The following is a 21,854-nucleotide window of genomic DNA, read 5'->3' as shown; positions in this document are numbered from 1 at the left end:
TTAATGTGTTGACATTGGCTACTAAAGACAATGAGACAAAGCAACCAATTATTGAGAGTCGAAGTGCCAAATCTGAAGAAAAGAAGTTGAGAGTGCACAAGGCCAAAAAGGAATTGCCATTGGTCAAAACAGAATCACAGCCGAGATGCCCACTCGTCTTATCCTATTGGCAAAAGAGGGAACTACAAAAACTTAGTGCACATGAACTTGAAGAAAGGAACATGGCATGGGTTCCCAAAGAAAGTGCTCAAAATAAGAATTATGTGAAAGCATTCATTAAACGACGTGCGCCAAAGATGAAGAAGGAAAAGAGTGAAAACTATGAAGGACCAAGCCGAAGGTTTCAACATCTTCGTTCCACACATTATCCATATTCTTCAACTATGTCATTGATGCCTATGCCATGGAATTCGTCATCAGGTATGATTGGTTACCCTCAATGGACTTATTATAATCCATGGATGCAATATAATTTCTTACATCATGAAAGGGTATTGCCAAATCACTATACATTTGATTAGCTACAAGTTTGTTGCTGATCCAAAGGGCCGAAATACTTGATTTGTCATTTCATTTGTTTATTTCGGCTATATGTGCTTTGAATGAAGTTTACATAGTAATGGACGATATATACTTACCGTCCTAAGAAGATGCAGAATGGACGATGGAGTGTTGACATCGTCCTTAGAACCAACATGGTACAAGTTATTTTTCGGCACGCTAGCTATGCCGAAAAACAATACTCCTCAAATAGCATTAGATTGTTGTACAATTAGTGTCTAGTATATGTTCAAAATTAGATTGCACATTAGAGAGGGTGCCATGGTGGTTCCCTCACCAGATCTTCCACTGCCACAACATCAACAACGTGCTACCATTTGTCGTTCGCCATTGCCAGATGAATCATTGTCTACCACCAATCGCAACCGGCGTGTTGCCACACCGCCTGAGTCGCCTCCTTCACTGAGTTGTTTGTGCCCCGCTCCGTTCATCCCTTGAAACCCCTAATTCTCTAGCGCTGGCGATCACATGTCACTTGCACATGCCGACCTCCCTTGGCGAGGTCAGCTGGCGCGCCATCCCCGTCTATGCCTCGAGCTTTGTGCCCGTGTTCTCCTCCACAAATCATCTCGGAAAGGAAAAAAATTTCCCTAGAAATAACAAATGCAAAAGAAAAATCAGAAGGAAAACTATATGTTTGTGTAACCGTAGAGAAAAATCAAAACTTTAATTAATTAATAAGAGAAATAAAATAGGGAGGTCGTCGGGCACGTCGTCCTCGTCTATGGCCTGAGCTTTGCGCCCTCATTCTCCTCCACAGACCATCTCGGAAAAAACAATTACCTCGGGAATAATAAATGAAAAGAAACAAAATGGAAGGGAAAAATATGTGTTGTGTGACCGTAGAGAAAAAACTTTAATTAATCTATCCCTTAATAATAAAGGACGGATTGACTCCTTGGGTTCACCGTCACAATACGCTTTCTTTCTGTGATTTTACGCTTTCAGTTTTTTCACATATATTATTTTTGCTTTCCGAGGTGGTACTATTTATAAGCCTTTTCGTATGTGTAATTAACATTTCTTTTGTTGGGCGTTGTTTTTTTAGATCTGGCCCACCCGGATCCTGTGTGTGCGTGTGTTTGAATATTAAAAAAAACAGAGAAAACAATTGAAAAAACAGTTACCTCAGGAATAACAAATGAAAAGAAACAAAATGGAAGGCAAAAATATGTGTTGTGTGACCGTAGAGAAAAAACTTTAGTTAATCTATCCCTAATAATAAAGCACAAATTGACTCCTTGGGTTCACCGTCACAATATACTTTCTTCCTGTGAATTTACGCTTTCAGTTTTTTCACTTATATTATTTTCACTATCTGAGGTGGTACTATTTATAAGCCTTTTCGTACGTGTACCGAACATGCTAGACTCGTGAACGTGCTAACGTTGGCGTCTGGTGGCATCTGGCCTTTCAAGAATAGAAGACCATGCGTACTCGGGCCGAAACAATGGGCCCGGGCATGCTGGGCCGGCCGACTGCTGCGGCCGACGATACAAACATTGGGGAGCAGACTGCTGCTTCGGAAATTAAGCAAAGAATATGACATGAATAAGAATTGTCCTTAACGAAACAAATGATGGGGAGAGCAATAGCTATTATGCATAATTAGGCCAGCAAGAAAGGAAATAGACATTAATTGCTAATTACATGAGAAATAAAGAAGGAAGGAGAGAGAAAAGAGAGAGGAAGGAAATAGGCGGTAATTATGTGGAGTCTGCAAGAAAAAAAATAGATATTTTTGCATGAGAAATAAAAAAGGAAGGAGAAAGGAAATAGACGGTAATTATTGTGAGCGCCATATTAACCGCATGAGTAATTAACAGGCCGACAATTTGGATTCCTCACATGCATGATATAAGGAAACAAAGATAAATAAAATAGACACTAATTGCATGATAAACAAAGAAGAAAAGAGAAAGAAAAATAAGAGGAAGTAAATAGATGGCAATTACAGATTTTTTTTGAAGGAGGTGCGGATATCAATGGCAGGCGTGTAGTGCCCCATTCATATCTTATGAATAAAACAATGTGGCGTCTTTTGCGTGCTTGATACTCACTAAATTCATGCCATTTTTTTCTTTTGTTGCAACAGAGAGTGTGGCATGTTTTCTTTACACTTATAATTCTTACTAAATTTGAACGTTATATTTGCGCATACAGTCCCCATTAAGTTTATGTCAATTGTTTCATCTATTGTAACCCACATGTATCTATACTATTTTATATATTTATATAAATGGAGGTATAATCTTATTGGCCCTTCCATTTCGTATGTCCATGTCATTTTTCATATTGAGCTAGGCTATTCTACCGATCATCTATCCTGGGCCACTTGGCCTCTGCCCCGTTGGTCCGTGTAGCGTTCCACCAATAGAAAAAAACAATGCCCTGCCAACCTATCCGTGCGACCCGGCCCAACAAATCAAACCTACCATCCCGTCTAGGATATGAGGAAAAAATCGTTGACCTCTAACTCGCAACCTACACTGTTTTTTGTGTTGATCGCATTAGCCCGCAAAAAAGGTGTTGATCGTTTTAACTAAAGTTAAATTTGATGGTTGTTTGTGTTCTTCACGGACTAGTACTAAACTATTACGATGTAAATCCGGATAACACAAACACAACGCGCAAGCATTGGATTATGCAGATGTGGCCGGGATCTCAAACGCGATCGTTCGTTGGTCTTTTCATACAGGCGATGCAATTTTGTATTGGTTCCAAGCTCAGGTGAAACGTTCGCTATGTAGTGAACATCATGACCGACAATGATAATAAAGAAAAGAAGTGGCAACAAGGATGGAGGCATTAGGGGTGATAATTTGTTTCTCCCCTTGCAATGCACGGGTAATTTTGCTAGTTAAAAGAAATAATAAAATGCATCCTTCAGAAATGAGACTTAGAAATTGCATCTCCCTTGACCACGGGTTGGACCCCGCGCGCCAGCCACCGATTCCCTCACTACCGATGACACGCGGGCCCCACGCCCAACCTCCATCGTCTTCGTCTCCGTCCGGGGCGAGTCGCGTGTCAAATCTTCCCATTATCCGCGCGATCCCTAGCCATCTACCACCATGGCTCGCCTCCTCGCGCGAACCCTAACCCTAGGCCGCCCGGCCGCCCCGGGGTCCTCCCTGCAGCCCCACCGCGCCCTCTCAGACAAGGTGGAGCTGATCGAGATCGACCTCTCCGAGGAGTCCGCCTCCTCCACCTCATCGGGCGACTCCGCGGAGGAGCCGATGGGGATGGGGCGCCTGAACGACGCCATCCGCGGCGTCCTGGTGCGGCGGGCCGCTCCGGAGTGGCTCCCCTTCGTGCCCGGGGGGTCGTACTGGGTGCCGCCCATGCGGCGGCCGCTCGGGGTGTCCGATCTCGTCGGCACCGTCGTCTACAACGCGAGGGCCGCCGTCGACGCGGCGGAGATGGCGAGGGCCACCATGGTTAAGGCCGCGATGACCAAGGAGGAGGCCATGTGCTTCACCACGCAGCGGGGATGGCCATCAGAGGCCTATTTCGTCCAAGGTGAGGTCGATGAGACTTGTTTCGATTGCGAAATGATGATGTGTTATGGGTGCATGGTCTTGGAGCTGAGCTGCCGCGTTTAATATGTGCGCGAAGCACGGAAGGGCGCATCTGCCCCTGATATCCGAAATGAATGCTAAAGCCGAAAAAATTTCAGACGCCTACAATGATGTGTTACGATTCTCTGTCCTCTAGCTTGATACTTGACCTTCTGCAGTTATAAATCACGGACCATTTTGCGCTCTAAAACATGTTCTTGGAATTCTGTTTATTCTCCAAGTGAAATCAATCCTAATCAACCATGATAGACTGTGCATATCATTAGCTTTGGGTTAAATTATGCGGTGCCTGATAAGTTGCTCGCCATGGACATTTGATATGTGTTTGGATGATTTAGTTGACGCTAAATAAATTTTCTTTTCTGCTGTACTACTTCCACCAATGTGAGATTTAGTATGGGAGATATGCTACCTGATGAAACATGTAACTATAAGACATTTTAGGAGGTATAGGAAATTATGAGGATTTTTTCATAGTAGATGGCATAGTTTGTGGGATACAGAAAACAACTGATAAATCGTTTTTCTATGTTCTATTTCATGCTTTTGCCTGTACTACTATCTTATTCTGTTTTGTTCGTTCATTAAATTCAACTGCATGGTTATAGTATGATTGCATGCTTTTAAAATGGATAGTGCAGTTAGTGATTGTGATTTTTTTTCTGGTTGCACATCCAAATACGTGTCACTGTGCTGTATTGATAGTGATTATTTTCCTTAGTATTGTTTTTTTAAGATGAGTGCTCCTTTGTTAGCTTATGCAGGGCATGATGATTCTCATAGCTGACTGTACTTTTAATGCAGTTTTAGGTTAATTAGCCTATGCATCTGCATTTCTGCAAGTTATTTGCCTTTGCCTGATGAATCTTAACCACCTAACGGACCTCCTAATCCACAATTAAATACTAGAAATTTTGCCTTTATGGTTGAAGATAATTAATAAATTCAAATTCAACGCACTGTACATAGGTCGGATTATCATGACTTTACAGTGTATGTGGATGCTCTGAGATCCTCCACATCATTGTCATAAGAAAAAGACTGTTTTTTTCATGAGGTAGTCATTTACTTTGATCTTATTGTCTTTCTATTATGTCTTGCAAGTTACTAGTAATCCTAATAGTATAACTAGGCCCAGGAGTGGTGCCCTTAAGTATTAGCACATTCTTCAGTTGGAGGTTTAACAGTCAGTACTTAGTGAGGTTATAACTAGTATGATTGTATGAAAATGAGAATGATTCGCATACGACTTAAATGACTTCATATGTATGACGGTCGTACAACAGAACACCATAACACCCGTGTACACACTATACTAGCTTCCATGCCCATATATACTCACAAACGCTCGTCCTGTTTCTTATGGTTTATTTGTGTTCAGTATATGTAGGTTTTGAACTTTGTTGGTCTGACAAACTCATCCTTTGATCTTTTTCTCTCAAAGAGAAGAGAAAGTCCCAAGAGCTTGATTTTTTTGAAGGAGAAACCTCGACTTTTGGTAGAGTCTCTTGTTGTTTCTATGCAGCATTAAATTATTTTTAAATTGGTGAAACATTGTTGTACTTGATCAAGTAATATTAGTGCCATAATGGTGCTTATATTTTCATTTGTCTAGACAATGGTTTTGAGCAAATCGGTAGACATAGAGAAGGATACCCTAGCGGGCCTTAGAATTTGGACTTGATGTGTGAGCAGGCTTCTTCTTTTCCACTCTACGTAGAGCTTGCTGATATTGGTTTGTCATTGTCATGTGATGCCTGTTGTGTCCTACAACCATCATAAGTGAAATATTGAAACATCAGACATCGTATATATAGTGGCGCCTAAATATAGAAAACCTGGGTTAGTTTAGTTGTCTAGTCATGCATTCGACAACTTGGGAGTTGTTTGATAAACATTGGCTGGTGAGATTATTTGATGCTGTTTTCCACTATGAGAATTATGTAGGGTTATATATGATGGGTCTAGTATACTGTGCTACTGCTCCCTTGAGGCCCAAAATGGTTACAATTGTCTTGTACTCCCTCCGTTCTAAATTACTCGTCGCAGAAATGGATGTATCTAGCATTAAAATGCATCTAGATTCATCTATTCCCACGACAAGTAATTTGGAACGGAGGGAGTACCATATATGATTTGGTGTGTGAGGCTTATGTTGAGTACTGTCTGGTTTTGAGTTAGATTTATGTTTTGGAAGAAGTGATGGAGTGATGGTAGTTTGATTACATTGGTTACAGATTATCCATGAGTCTATGAGTTAGTAGATGCATGTGCATCCAAGACCTTGATTGTTAGATTGGGAGCTTCCCCTTTTGGCTGTGATCTTCATTGTTGTTTGGTAGGCTAATAATTAATTTCTGTTAAAAGGGAAAGTTTGGCATCCAGTGAAGAAGTCAAGGAAAAATGCTAAAACTGATGATGAGGAAAGCTAATTTGTCCTTGCAAGTTTACCTGGGGTAAGTTTGCTCACAATCCTTAGGAAAATATTTTATAGTTACTCTATTGGTCTAACTGTCATTGATATTCTATATATGCCACCATTTGAACTCTAGCCTTTAGGTCTGTCTTGTCTTATTGTTGTCATATTATGCAGCCATCTACACACAATATTATCCTATTTATTTATGCATGATCAGATGATGTTAACATTAATACCCTTTTTGCTGGAAAGACTAAAATAATGCAGTAGCTTACCACATTGCATTTGCGATAGACTAAAGTGGATAACTTGCTGGCTCGGATTATCATCACCTGGAATGTGACTGCTGCCACTTTTGGGAAGTGTTATTACAGATAATGTGGCGTAGGGGCCCTTGCTGATTGACAGTAGATACTTGTTCAGTGTTTACATTAGTCTATCTGAAAACATCTGTCCAGTAATCCAGTGTAAACCTTTAATAGTAGGAGAACATGACTTGTTAGCTAACATTCAGATTGAATACCTACAAAATAGTTTGGTAATGAATCATTTTCGCTGCAACCTGAATGGGCTTTTGTCTTTTCTGAGCTTCATTCAGAAGCAAATCTGAGCCTAAGATGTTATGTTGTGCAGATCCCCAGGTGGACACAGGAAGACTCAGCTCGGAGAAGTAAAACCCTGCTGATGGCTGTACATATAGACGATATAGGTGTCTTAACAGACCCTAGCGACAATAATGAGCCGCCTCATCACCCGTCTCTTGTTCGGTAGGTCATGCGTGCTTAAGATGAACACGATGAATTTGTATTACAACACAGCCTAGTGTCATGTGCTCTTTGACTGCTCTCTGAGCTGAAGTTGTATGATGTACCAACTATTCTTTGTGGATTATTTCTGCTTGTACGGGCACCCGTCGGCCCCTCAGCGTCAGTGGGTAATGTTAATACAGATTTCTGCTTGTACCGAACCTGTTGTGCGTTGCCTCTTGCTGCAGAAATCGACGGTTTTAGTTGGTTGATGATGCCCTGGAGTTTGATCGCAGGCATATTTTGTGTAGGAAAAAGAAAAGACTTTTCCTTTCTGTCATTTCCATGTCGGCCACTCCATATAAATTCTATGGTAATGAATGCTTCTTTTTCTTTACTAAAGTTTGAAGTACTGGTAGATCATATTAGACTAAAGTAACTAGCGCCTTGATCAGGGAGAATATTGGTATAGACAAAGGTATAGTACCGTGTCGGCATCGCTGGTTTTCAGAAGTATCTTTATTCTTTTATTTATGTTGCGACCGTTAGGGGTGATGTTGATGAAATGCATACAATTCCAGGTGATGTTGGTTTTGTGCAATTTTGTTGGTACGATTTGTTCCCGCTTATAGTAGTGGTTGACAGATGAGTGTTATAAATTTCTACATGAGGCGGGTGGCGCGTCGCGTCACTCACCTAAGAGCCCCGGTTGATTTTGACAGGATCGCTTTCACTGCTGTTGGTATCCTGGGAGCACCAAACATACCTCGCTTTCCGTAGCTTGGACGTGATTATATATCCCTCCATGGAATTGTTTGCTTTAAACGTAAGAAGCAGCCGTTTCCTTGAAGAAATGTCATAAGACTCCTTGCATTGCTTTCCGTTCGGTGATCCGAGCGCTACTGCTGAACTGCTCCAATGGCCTGTGTATATACACCGGGACTCACTCCTTGCATGGAGAACTCGTTCGATATGCTGAAAGCCATGAGATTGCGCAAAACTGGTATGAAACGAATGGATTTTTAGGGGACGCAGTTCAAACTTTCAATGGGTCAAGTACTATGCCAAGGTGGGATGGTGGGCGTGTGTGTGAGGTGACACCCGTTGAAAGGTGTCCGCCATGATCGCGGCGCACTCCCGCCTCCGAGCGCTTTCAGACCGACGCAGCGGCAGCAGCACTAGTAGAGTAGATCGGGGGCAGCGGGCGCGGCCCGCCTGAACATGCGTTGGGAAACATCAGGTGCATCTGCCAATCCGTCCCTGAGATCACGGCGCTCCCCCATCCATCCATTATCGCCCTACCGTATCCGTGCTGGTAGCAGCAGTGTGTGACATGACATGGCTTATTGGCTTGGGTACAGGCAAAGTCCCAAGCCAGGGCCATGGCTCCTACAACATCTACATGCATCATGGGGTTTGCTTTCCTTCCGCCATTGGAGGCAGGCAGGCTGGCTAGATAGGTCGCTGGCGCCATGTTCGCCCACAGTGCTCGCGCCTTTTCCTCTTTACCTGTCGCCGGCCCTCCAATCATGCCCGCCCTCAACCGTCCTGCTATTGCTATGCTAGAATGTGAAACGCCCAAAGGATTTCAAATAATCTCGGCCCCCTCCCTCCCTGGACGGGCCATGATTTGGCTCCTGCTTTCTCAAGAAAACTGACTGATAATACAATCAAGTGGGAGTACTTAACGGCCCTAAGCTGTACTGGCAGCACCACACTGACGCGCTTCGAGGCTACACTACACCCGTGTGTCGTTTCCTACTAACTAGTGGTCTGGTCTGTCTGACCGATGCATACGCTGGTCTCCGGTGTTCACAACTTCACATACCCCAATAGATGCACATTTGGCAGAGGTCTACAGCCACGCTTAAACTATCCGTCCGAGCCTGGCTATGGCTATGGGCACTTCACCAACCAAGCTAGCCGGTGACCTAGCAGGAGCCTAAATACAACTCACAAATTTTTCAAGATTTTAAATGTGTCTAGTTGAATACTTAGACTCCATATGCCTATGTAATCAATGTAATCCACCCATCCATCCATCCTACTCCTACTATCTATCTGTCTCTCTCTCTGGGTCGCATGTGCCGGAGACCCTTTTGCCTTGTTTTTGTAGGGGGTAGACAGATAGCCGTCCCATTGAATACTCGCACCTGCAGCTGTTTCGTTTCAGGTAGACTGGCTGGCTGAGCTACCCTTTCCTTCCAACTGACGCTCCGACATTCAGTCTACCAGCAGTTGATATCTTCTCCTTTTCAAAGAGCTTACAAAACATCTCGATTTTTTGCTCCCACCGTACATGCTTTCCCGGTGCTTATTTGCAAATTCCTGGCCAGAAATTGTACTGCGTTTATCTAAGACGGCCACGGGCGAAGAAGAGAAGTGCACATGAACTTGGAAGAAAATTGAACTGGTGAAGTCTGAACATGTGCCTCTCAGTCTCATGCACTATTCCGAGGTCTCAAACCGAATCGACAATCGTCGTCTGGCATTGCTCCCCCCTAATCTCATGATCGATCTCGTCTGTCGTTTTCCCGAGGTACTAGCCATCAAAATACTTGACACTAGCTGGGGAATCACTGCATGTGAGGCTGGCCCCGTGTCCTAAGCTGAATCATGCAGGCTTGTTAGATTAACCGCACCCAACTCTGTTTGTAACCATGGTAGGAGTAGTTTTTATAAAGGACAACTTTGACTCTACCATGTGTCGCACACTGATTGCGCATCATTAACCAAGTGATGTGATGTGATGGTCATAGACTCCATAGATATTCCAGCATATGAATTGTCGGTGCATGATTCAATACTGCTGGACGATGATGAAAACGTGTGATTCCTTTTCAACAACTGTCCACCCCCTAGCATGGCCAGCTACTACATGTGTAAGAATATTCAAAGATATTTAAGGGGAAAAAAGAGCAAATGTTCAGTGTTATTTAAACACATATGAACCACAAAAGGTTTGTTGCTCCTTTTTTTAGAGGAAGTGTGTTGCTCATTTGTTCATGTATGTCTTTTTTTTTGCGAGGATTTGTTCTTGTATGTTTTTCAAATTGACTGTAGCTTCTCGTGTTTCATTGTTTTTCCTCTGAATTCTCTTGTGTAGGGGAGATGTCATTATCACTGTTTGATCCACATAATTAAAGATCAGGCATTTGATTTATCTTTTGTCTTTGAACCACCAAAGGCAAGCTATAAACAAATTCGAGCTCTTTTTGATGGGGTTAAAGAAATGACTTAGTGTCTCACCACTCATTGTAATTAAAAGATGTGAATGCTTCTGGATGATAACTCTGAAGCGGTACACTCAAGGATCTTCTCCCAAAAAATAGATAATCAATTGATGTCAATTCTCTTTCTTTCTTTTTTGGATAGGACGGAGTATCATAACTGAATTAGCTGCCTTAGCAAAAATAGGTTAAACTTCATTTTTAACTTCTATTTATGACATTGTAAACGTTTTTACCTGTTACAATTTTTGCCACATTTTATTCCTAACTATGACATCATGATTGATTCCTATTTTATATTTTTTCTCAAACTAAAAACCTAAATCCACATGTTAAAACAACATGACAGTTGACTGCATGCACAACTCAGTGGCGTACCCGTTACTTGTTAGAGACGTAAAAAAGTATTGTCCAAATCCCTTAAATTTCATCAAATTCCGCAAAACTCCAATAAATAGTGTATTATGCTGCTATTTTTTTCATGGTAATACGCATCTCATTCGTATAATAAAATCAAGGCAAAAGCCACATCGGGGGAGGAACTAAGTAATATTATTCACTGTTGTGTCACCCATGTCGAGGTCAAGTCGTTGAATGGCAGAAAATCTAAACCACTAAGGCCCCATCCCTACAAATACACGGATGCGTGAGATCAGGCGATCCACCTCAGCATCAACGAGCGAGAGGTCATCAGTGGAGGGGAGCCGCCGAAGGCTGGTTGCACTAGGCAAGATTTACGTCGCCTTTCTTTTTCTTCTGCGCCGCAGTGGATACTCCCATGCAAAATAGGGGCCTAAGATGTGTGTCTAGTTGGCTACCATGTCTTGTTTTTTTGCGGGAATAGTTGGCTACCATGTCATAATGTCAAGATCCACATTGCTAGTCTTGGGAAATAACAAACATGATAAAATAAAGAAAATCACAGGATTATAACTAATTAGGAGAGAAAACTGAAATTTGCTTAAAAATAGATTTGGACCACCGAATTTTCCATTTTGAAGCGCAAGCTAGAATTATTTTTTTGCAGGAAAAGCTAGATTAACAACATTGGCAAATCAACCACGTGCATGTGGCTTTTAATTATCAAGGCCCCCAAAATTTAAGATGCAATAAGTACACCAAATTAATTTGTGTGTACTCCCTTCATTTCTATTTACTCCGTGTTAAGAATTGTCTGGAGTTAAACTATATAAAGTCAGACCAAATTTATACTAAAAAAGCCAACATCTATCTACAATACTAAAGTTATACAATATTACAAATTAATTTCCTGATGCATGTAATGTATTGATTTCATATTATGAATATTGATATATTTTTCTATAAAATTGGTTAATCTTTCCAATGTTTGACTTCTAACAAATCTTATATGCAAAGTAAAAAAAAACGGGGGAGTACAATGTGGCTTCACAAAAATTGACTATGAAACGGTAATTGAGGCCAAGTGGCTCGAATTGTGAGCGTGAAATTCAGAATCCGGCATGCGTGCCGATCGTGGGAATTCGGGTAGCTACAGTACACGCGAATTATTGGTTGTAGTACAGAAGTACACGTCCACGATACAGAGAGGCTCATCCGGATAGTGCAGTGCCCCCATGCATGTGGCATGTCTTCCATCGACCAATAACCCTTTTCTTTTTTCTGTGTGTGCCAACCTTACACGTCTCCTCTCAAATTAAAATGTAGTTGAAACTCAAGAAAACTAAGCATGCAATACAATACATATGTATAAATAATTAGAGCTATTTTAGTCCGTGCATGCACGCACCGGCTAGGGGAATGAACGGACCTCTCTGCCATGCCATCCCTAGTCAAAACCTTTTGGCACGTGCTAGCATGTTTGGAGGCTCCAGGTTCTAGCTGGGTTCATGGCCAGAACTTTCTCCTTTTCCGACGAGAACTATTGGGATCTGGATATCCTTTTTCCAGGAAGAAATATATGCAGCCGGATTCGGTTGAAAAGGATACAACAAGCATGAGTGAGTGGCAATGAACATGATCTAGTCGCCGGCGTGTTTTCACGTGTGTGTGTGTGAGTTGTTAGTGGCTCTATGCATTCAGCTATGCAAGGGCTGGACGTGTGCAAGTGTGCTCATTGTGTTATGTATCTTTTTGATGTTTCATTTTATGACAATAAAATCCACCTTTTGCGGAAAAAAAATGAGTGGTGAAGGGTGTTTAAGGACACCTCAGCTCAAATGCGATGGAAGAACCGTACCCTGAGCAAAAGCAATACCACATGACACATACTAGATGCATGCATGCACCTGCATGTGAATGGAAGATAACGAAGGAGAAAGCTCCGCAGGACTACAGGATTGGGGTCTCTCTCTCTCTCTCTCTCTCTCTCTCTCTCTCTCTCCATTTCTTTCATCAAATTCTATAATCTCTACACGCGGTACTGTACTCCTACCGTCCACCGACCGCTACTGCGTACGTATCATACATGTATGGTTCACAAGGATGATGGCGTACTGCATGCTTCCGAAAAAACTTGTGCTTTAATTAGTTGGATCGGTTGCGTTAAAGAGAAAGAAAATTAGCGCTACCACCTCATTTCTTCTTTAAGATTAACGTACACAGCATGCAACGTCCGGCGTACGTACACGGCTGGCTGGCTATCATGACGTCGTAAAGAACAACAGAAGCACTCCGACGGCCGGCCGGTTGCAAGCAAGTAGGCTGGCCGATCCAAACAAGGCGAGAGATCTCTCGTGATTCATCATGATCATCACTCCACCACGATCTGTACGTACGTGCCTATGCAGGTATGCTAATGCTATCCTGATCAGTCCCTGCCCAGTTGTGCATGCATGATGCGTGATTGCATGTGGAGCGAAATCTCATGGAGAACAAAGCCCGTTGCTTGTCTTAATTAAGAAGCTATAGCTAGGCAAAGACAAACTTTAGAAATCAGGCCATACGGTTGTATCATCTCATGCTGTGCGCGTTGGATGATGAGAGGTGATGATGCCGAATTAGGTGGCACCAACCGTAACCAGGGCCATGCATGCATGAGAGGGCGATGGCGGGGCCCCACACGCCCCCCTAGCCATGTGCATGGGCTTGAACTTGAACCCCCGCTCCAACGGCAGTTTGGAACGACCGTCCAATTTGGATCCTCTTTTAAGTGCTCATTTATGTGTGGTCGGTCAACCTAATGCATCGTCTTGCCTAAATGGTTGTACTATCTCCATGAATACACTTGATCAAATCGGCTTTTTATGTTATGAAACTATATTTCGTATGTATATTAGTCAAATGCGGAGTAGAAGCAAAAGCACATGTGTACTTAGGAAATGCAACACAACACCAGCTGCTTGTCAGAGGCGAATGAAGGAAAAGAAGGGTGGAATTGTGGGACGTGTAATATAATGGAGAATGTACATTAGGATATGTGGTTGGTTGGTTCACAAATTTGACTTCATTGCCAAATTTTGCCATCATATTTCCCGATTAACATATGATCTTAGCTCTAACTCCCTCCGGTCCTTTTTTACTCCGCATATAAGATTTGTCTGAAAGTTTGATTGTATTTATAGGGACAATTACATCCCCCCCCCCCTAATCTTGCCCCAGTCTCATCTTTACCCCTAAAAGAAACAAGTGCTCAACTTGCCCCTCTTTCGTCTGGTGCCGTTTCAGAAATACCCCTCCGTACCCTTCCCGTCCAGTCAAAGAGCTTTGACCGTGCAGGAGACACATTTCGGACAATTTATCCCTGGTACTTACATGTGGGGCCCTTCGGACAGTTACACTCACTCGCAAATCTCCTCTCCTCTCATCTCTTCTCTTCCCTTTGGCGACTAGAACCCTAACCCTAGCCCGCCCGCGATTTGGTTTGCCGTCGGCCGCCGTGGAGGGATAGCGTGGGGATTGAGATGCGCGACGGTTGGATCTGACCCGCCGCTCCTCTTCACCGAGGGATTTCGCGGATGGCTGCCGTTCGTGGAAGCGGCGCCGACAGCGGCAGAGCTGAGAGCTCTCAGACCACAGCGGCGACCACACCGGTTGTTCCAACGGGGTAAGTGTCTCTGCACAGTCACCATTAGCTTACTTGCGCGATTGCTGTGCTCACTGTCTTTGCCTTCCTCTATTTTTTTTCTCAACATTTGCCATAGGATGGATCCAGCTAGAGGTTTCTATCTCAACTGTAGGACGGAAATCTCCGTGTTAGGCAGTTCTGGTACAAAAGGATCTGGCACAGGGTTTAATTTTCATCTTGTAGTTGACCGCACATCAACATTTGTGAAGTTTAGATATGCAATCTCAGATAAATATCCATGGGGCCTCTATGACGCTGTAGAAATTAGGTATTGGGACATGGGAAATACTAATTGGGTGCCAGTGCAGTCTGATGATGAATTGGGAATTATGTTTGCAAATAATGCTGAAACTAAGACAATAGAGTTAGAAATTAATGTGATACAAAGGCTTAGAGGAGAGACTGAGAGGAGAGGAACTAAATCTCAAGCTCACAGTTCTCAAGCTAGGTGCAGTCAAACAAGAGGAAGAGGGAGTTCAGGTGCAAGAGGGAATTCAAGTGCAAGAGGGAATTCAGGTGGCAGAGGTAGTTCAGGTGGAAGAAGAAATTCATAAACTAGTGCAGTGCATGAACCAGGTCCTAGCAGTAGCAAACAAGCAGATGCTGATCCAATCATAGAAGAGGAACAACCTGATGATGTACCAACAGATGATGCAGATGAATTAATGCATCCTGAATTTGTAATAGGGAAGAAGCCAAAGGGGAAGGAAGCAACTCAACAGGATGATTACATTGCCCCTCCAGAGTTTGCTCAGACAGATTCAGATGAGAGAGAGGAGGAGAATGACATGGGTTACGCTGAGAGTTCTGATGAGGCTAGGCCAAATGTGCATTTTAACAGAGATGATTCGTCTCTTGCAGAAGGAACTATATTCACTGATGTTGTAGAGTGCAGAAATGCATTAGCCACTTATGCAATCAAGACTCAAAGTGAATTCAAAATTGACAAGAGTGAGCCTGGTAGGCTAACAATACACTGTGCATATAGAAGGTGTAAGTGGAGGATGCATGCATCCTTTTAGAAAAATACCAAACTATTTCAGGTACACTAACAGTTAACTGTGCATGTTGTTTATGATTCTGATCCTTGTTACAATGTTTAATTGCAGGTCAAAGTAAACAGAAATCCTCACACATGCCCAAGTGTGACAAGAAGACAAAGGTTGAGATCAGCAAAGTGTAGATGGATTGTAGATGCAGTTAAGAACTGGGTGAGAGAAAACTCAAATATAACTGTCACACAACTTCAAATTGACTTGAAGAAGAGTATGGATTCAGCTGCCATACATGAGAGTATTTTATGGTGAGAAGATGGCCATTGACAACATCTATGGTAAGTGGACTAACAGTTTTCAATTATTGTACACATTCAAGGCTGAGGTAGAGAAAGCATCACCTGGTAGTGTAGTTCACATTGATAGGCACGTTGTTCAGTTTGAAAAGAATGGTCAGAGCAGGTCCAAAGAGTGCTTTAGGAGAGTGTTTGTGTCATTTAAGGCATGTTGGAAGGTTTTTTTATAAGGTTGTAGGCCATATCTGGCAGTAGATGCCACTGCACTCAATGGTAGGTTCAAAGGACAACTAGTCAGTGCCTGTGCTGTAGATGCAAACAACTAGATATTTCCAGTTACATATGGTGTGCTAGAGGTAGAGAACCTGGAGAGTTGGACATGGTTCTTTGAGGACTTGAAAAACCTGATAGGCCACCCAGATGGTCTAATCATACACACTGATGCCTGTAAAGGATTAGAGGCAGCTGTAGATGATGTTTTCCCTGGAGTAGGGCACAAAGAATGCATGAGGCACTTAGCTGCAAACTTCTCCAAGAAGTTTAAAGGGAATTTTTTTGATGAGAACTTGTGGCCCTGTTCCCTAACATTTATCTTAAAGAAACACAATTACCATCTCAGGCAGTTGTATAGCAAGCCAGGTGTAAAGGATTATCTGGATGAACATCACAGCAAGATATGGACGAAGGCACTGTTCAATGATAAGTGCAAGTTAGATTATGTGAACAACAGAGTCTTTCAATTCCAAAATTAGAAAATGGAAAGGACTACACATTGTAGACCTGCTAGAGAAAATCAGGCAAGTCTTAATGGAGAAATTTGATCTAAGGCAAAGCATTTCTGCTGGCACTTATGGAGGGCATATCATAGTCCCCAAAGTGATGAAACAATTAATGGCAAAATCAAAGACCTTAGATATGAGCATTGTTAAGAGAAGTACTCATGAGGCAGAGGTGACTGCAATTGATAAAGAGAAGAGGGAGTGGAGGTATCCTGTTGATCTGCAAGCACAAACTTGTAGCTGCAGAAAATGGCAAATCACTTGACAACCTTGCATTCATGCATTATATTTCATTACTTCACTCAGAGGTCTAGCAAGTGAGATTGATCAGTATGTGCATGAATTTTACTCTATGCAAATATTCGATCTTACTTATGCAGAGAATTTGCCTGCAATGGAGGGGAAGCAGCAGTGGGATATTGTTGATACTGAGTTTAAACTGTGTGCACCAGTGCAAAATAGACCACCTGGAAGACCAAGGAAAACTAGGATAAGGGCACATGCATAAGGAAAAGGTCTTGGAGGAAGGCAAAAGAAATGCAGTAGATGTGGAAGACTTGGTCACAGAGGCACCCATTGCAAAGAGTCAATTGATCCTGCATTTGGAGAAGATGAGCATTGGGGTGCAGAAAATGCTCCAGAAAATGCTCTTGCAACTGCTCCAAGCTCTCCACCAACTGCTACAAGCTCTCCACCAGCTCCAAGCTCTCCACCGGCACTTGTCAGGTATGTTTTGTACTACATGTTCATGCATTCATTGTGTAACTTCATTATTTCATACTCATCTTGATTGTTTACATGCTTCTTAGTCCAAAGAAATATACTAAAGAGCTGCTAAGAGAGGAACTAGGTGGGGGTCACCACAGAAGAAGGCGAAAGGAGACAAAACTGCTGTCGGCACAAGGAGCAAAGCTGCAAATCCTTCTACCAACACTAGGAGCAAGAGGGCCAAACTAGTGTGATCAACTTATGTTGGTTCTGTTCAACTAGAGTGATGAACTACTATGTTAGATGTAATGTGTTAACTGATGTTGGTTGCTTTGCATGTTGTCAAACTGTTATGAACTCCTGTGTAATGTGCTCATATTTGTCCTGTGCTACACTTGTGTGCTCATATTTGTCCCTGTGCTACACTTGTGTGCTCATATTTGCCCCTGTGCTACACTTGTGTGCTCATATTTTCCCCTGGATTGATATATATTTGTGCTCATATTTACCACATGGAAACATGACTAGATAAAACTACCTCAATGTGCATTCATAAAGGATTTAAACCACATTAAGCATCAGTACATTCAAAGATCACAACATACCATTACATCTACTACAATTTCATAGTTCACACCATTATAAGCTCCATTACATAAAGGCTCCAGAACATAACTACATAACCTAGATCAGCAAACACTTAATTAGCCCTGGGCATCTACGGTTCGAGCGCTCCTCAAGGCCACAGAAGATGGGATTGGGAATGAAATGCTCTGAACTAAACTGCACAATGCCGCAACAATCCACCTACAAACGAGATCGGATGCACATGGATAAAAATCCCACATATGCACAAACCCTAGATCTCAAATCCCCAAATATGTAGACTTTACTAACCTCGTCGTCCGCGGCTGAAGTCACCAAGCACTGAGCCGCCGAGGACATGGATGCCATCTTCCTTTCCTAGCTCTCCAGCAGTGATCTGTTGAAATCGCCTGTGCGGCCGCCTCCTCCTACACTCTGTTCTTAGCACCGGGAGGAAGAAGAAAACCGAGAGAGATAACTGTTCGGTCGGCCCCCCACATGTAAGCAGAGGCAAACTTGTCCCAAAATTGTCCCAAAAACGGCCAAACCACTCTGACTGGACGGAAACGGCGCGAAGGGGTATTTCTGAAACGGCACCAGACGGAAGAGGGGCAAAGTTGAGCACATGCTTTTTGAGGGGTAAAGATGAGACTGGGGCAAGATTAGGGGGAAAATGGAATGGCCCATATTTATATGGAAAAATATCAACATATAAAATACTAAAGTCCTACAATGTTAAATTTAATTTCATGACGCACCTAATGATATTGATTTCGTATTGTGAATGTTGGTATTTTCTCTATAAAGTTATTCAAACTTTACGAAATTTGACTTCAGACAAACCTTATACGCAGAGTAAAATGGACCGAAGGGAGTACTTGGTTAACTGCCAAAAAATCCAGTTGTTGACAAAAATTTATCAAATGAATCCTAGGGCTCAAACCTTACCACTTCACATAATGTTAACAAATCTTACCAAATTTCCGAAGAAGAAATAGTCAAGGCATCACCAGCTTTCTAAAATGCAGACATTCTTTTGTTGAGCCAATAGTTGATCTAGCCCCAGTGGAAAATTAGGGAGATTATTGTATTCCATTGTATACATGAATCATAGAGATGATATAGTAGTACTATGAGTAACATTGTGTGAATAACTTGAAGGTGTTGCAATTACCACGCTAGGACAGACCGTTTGAGGAAACCACGAGAAGGTAGTATAGCTACATCTGCACAATGTGCTACATCAACTCTACACTACTACACCCGACCTCTATTAAGCCCCCGAAATCGCACACAACAGCGAAAAACTGTGTGTGAAAGAGGCATCAGAGACAATTCAAAGAATGGAGCCGTTTGCAGAAATAATAATTGTGTGCAATCAATGGACCATCACACACGACCTAAAAAGGTAAACTATATGCGATACGCCGCGGACGAGTAGAAAGGAGAAACCGTGTGCGAAGCTGATTGTTATCACCCACAGTTTCTTTAAGTGAACTGTTCGCGGTATAGGACCCACTTTATGAATACAATTGTCTGTGATGACTATAGTCATTCCACACACAATTTATGGGGACCCGTGTGTGATTAGGTACAATCGGTTTAGTCCCGTGGCAACACCACGCTCCCCTTCTTCACTCTAGCAGAACACACTCAATTGATCGAACCATAGATTTCATTCAGTCACACTGTGACATTACATTCATACGACCGAACTAAAATATTTAAACAAACAAACTAATTGATGGCGCGGCAGCGTCTTGTGCCGGCGTTGGCGTACTCCTGAATGTTAGGCCAAGCTTCAAGTAAGTCCAGAATATTCTGGACTTCCGCCTCTAGGAGTCGGTCGACGAGCGGGGGAGCGGCGACTTGGGGCGCTGCAAGAAAGCGGTTGATGGCGGTGTCATGTGCTGCTGGGGCGAGCACGACTAACAGTGGCGTGCGGGGAAAGGCGTGTGCACGGGCACAGGCACCGGTGTGGCGGGGACCTCGTGGATGCTTGTGGCTTCAAGCTGGGCGACGATGTGTGGCGCCCAGCCCATCAATGCCACGGTGATGGGCGTTGTTGGCCTGAACGTGGGCGGGGGGATGTGAGCTAGAAAGGGCGCAAGGACAGCCGCCACAATGACTTCATCCAGGGCCCTATCAAAATCGTCCCAGTGCTCCTTATGTTCCTACTCCTCCAGCTCGGAGTCTTCTTCACCGAAGTGGTAGACCAGGGGAAACCCATCTTGTTGCTCCCTGGCGTGTGGTGAGGTCTGGCTGATTATTGGAGCGAGGCGGGCGAGAGGAGGATCGAAGGGGGAAGAATGGATTGTAGCGAGAGTGAGGAGTGCGGCGACTGCTACTTCTTGAGCTTGCATTGGTTTTTCCCTTGAAGAGGAAAGGGTGATGCAGCAAAGTAGAGAGAAGCATTTCCCTCTGTTAAGAACCAAGGTATCAATCCAGTAGGATGAACACACAAGTCTCCAATAATTGCACCTGCACAAACAAACAAATACTTGCACCCAACGCAAGAAAGGCGTTGTAAATCCCTTCACGGTTACTTGCAAGGATGCGATCTAATAGGATGGATATAAAAGATAAGTAAAAGTGCGAAATAAAATGGAAGTAAATAAATTGCAGCAAGTTATTTTTGTGTTTTTGATTTTGTAAATCTGAAAATAATATGATAAAAGATAGACCCCGGGGCCAAAGTTTTCACTAGAGGCTTCTCTCTTGAAAGAAAGCATATAGTGGGTAACAAATTACTGTTGAGCAATTGATAGAAAAGTGCATAGTTATGAAGATATCCAAGGCAATGATCATGTATATAGGCATCACATCCGAGACAAGTAGACCAACTCCTGCCTGCATCTACTACTATTACTCCACACATTGACCGCTATCCAACATGCATCTAGTGTATTAAGTTAACAATAACGGAGTAACGCCTTAAGCAAGATGACATGATGTAGAGGGATAGATACAACCATTATGAACAAACCCAATCTTTTTATCCTTAAAGGCAATAATACAAATAGGTGTTTGCTACCTCTTGAGCATGCGTTGGTTTTCCCTTGAAGAGGAAAGGGTGATGCAGCAAAGTAGCGTAAGTATTTCCCTCAGTTTTTGAGAACCAAGGTATCAATCCAGTAGGAGATTACACGCAAGTCCCTCGTACCTGCACAAACAAACAAGAACCTCGCAACCAACGCGATAAAGGGGTTGTCAATCCCTTCACGGTCACTTACGAAAGTGAGATCTGATAGAGATAATAAGATAAATATTTTTGGTATTTTTATTGTATAGATTGGAAAATAAAGATTGCAAAATAAACACAGAAAGAAATGTTGTTGACGGGATAATAACATAATGGAGAATAGACCCGGGGGCCATAGGTTTCACTAGTGGCTTCTCTCAAGATAGCAAATTCTACGGTTGGTGAACAAATTACTATCGAGCAATTGATATAAAAGCACATAGTTATGAGAATATCTAGGCATGATCATGTATATAGGCATCACGTCCGTGACAAGTAGACCGAAACGATTCTGCATCTACTACTATTACTCCACACATCGACCGCTATCCAGCATGCATCTAGAGTATTAAGTTCATAAGAACAGAGTAACGCATTAGGCAAGATGACATGATGTAGAGGGATAAACTCAAGCAATATGATATAAAACACATCTTTTTATCCTCGATGGCAACAATACAATACGTGCCTTGCTGCCCCTGCTGTCACTGGGAAAGGACACCTCAAGATTGAACCCAAAGCTAAGCACTTCTCCCATTGCAAGAAAGATCAATCTAGTAGGCCAAACCGAACTGATAATTCAAAGAGACTTGCAAAGATATTAAATCATACATAAAAGAATTCAGAGAAGAATCAAATATTGTTCATAGATAATCTTGATCATAAAC

The 21,854-nt window shown here is 42.7% G+C and overlaps 1 protein-coding gene across 2 annotated transcripts; it reads left to right on the top strand.

Annotated features, from left to right (window-relative positions):
- Window positions 1-3,533: 3,533 nt before the first annotated feature.
- LOC125539529 lies at window positions 3,534-7,528 on the top strand. Of its 2 annotated transcripts, XM_048703007.1 has the most exons (3): window positions 3,554-4,083; window positions 6,510-6,598; window positions 7,195-7,528. In XM_048703007.1, the coding sequence occupies exons 1-2, from the start codon at window positions 3,636-3,638 to the stop codon at window positions 6,572-6,574; spliced, it is 513 nt and encodes a 170-aa protein (XP_048558964.1). In that variant the 5' UTR covers window positions 3,554-3,635; the 3' UTR covers window positions 6,575-6,598; window positions 7,195-7,528. The 2 variants fall into 2 exon arrangements, with proteins under 2 accessions (XP_048558965.1, XP_048558964.1); XM_048703008.1 differs by lacking the exon at window positions 6,510-6,598 and having other exon boundaries at window positions 3,534-4,083.
- Window positions 7,529-21,854: the final 14,326 nt, after the last annotated feature.

This window comes from Triticum urartu, chromosome 2 (assembly GCF_003073215.2).
Source record: "Triticum urartu cultivar G1812 chromosome 2, Tu2.1, whole genome shotgun sequence".
In the NCBI taxonomy this organism is placed as follows: domain Eukaryota; kingdom Viridiplantae; phylum Streptophyta; class Magnoliopsida; order Poales; family Poaceae; genus Triticum; species Triticum urartu.
This window is presented reverse-complemented; position numbering and strand designations above follow the sequence as displayed.

Bases quoted from the DNA above. Each gene is read 5' to 3' on its own strand.
- LOC125539529 (XM_048703007.1), top strand. From the start codon at position 3,636: ATGGCTCGCCTCCTCGCGCGAACCCTAACCCTAGGCCGCCCGGCCGCC. The intron at 4,084-6,509 runs GTGAGGTCGATG...TTCTGTTAAAAG, and splicing joins AGAGGCCTATTTCGTCCAAG to GGAAAGTTTGGCATCCAGTG.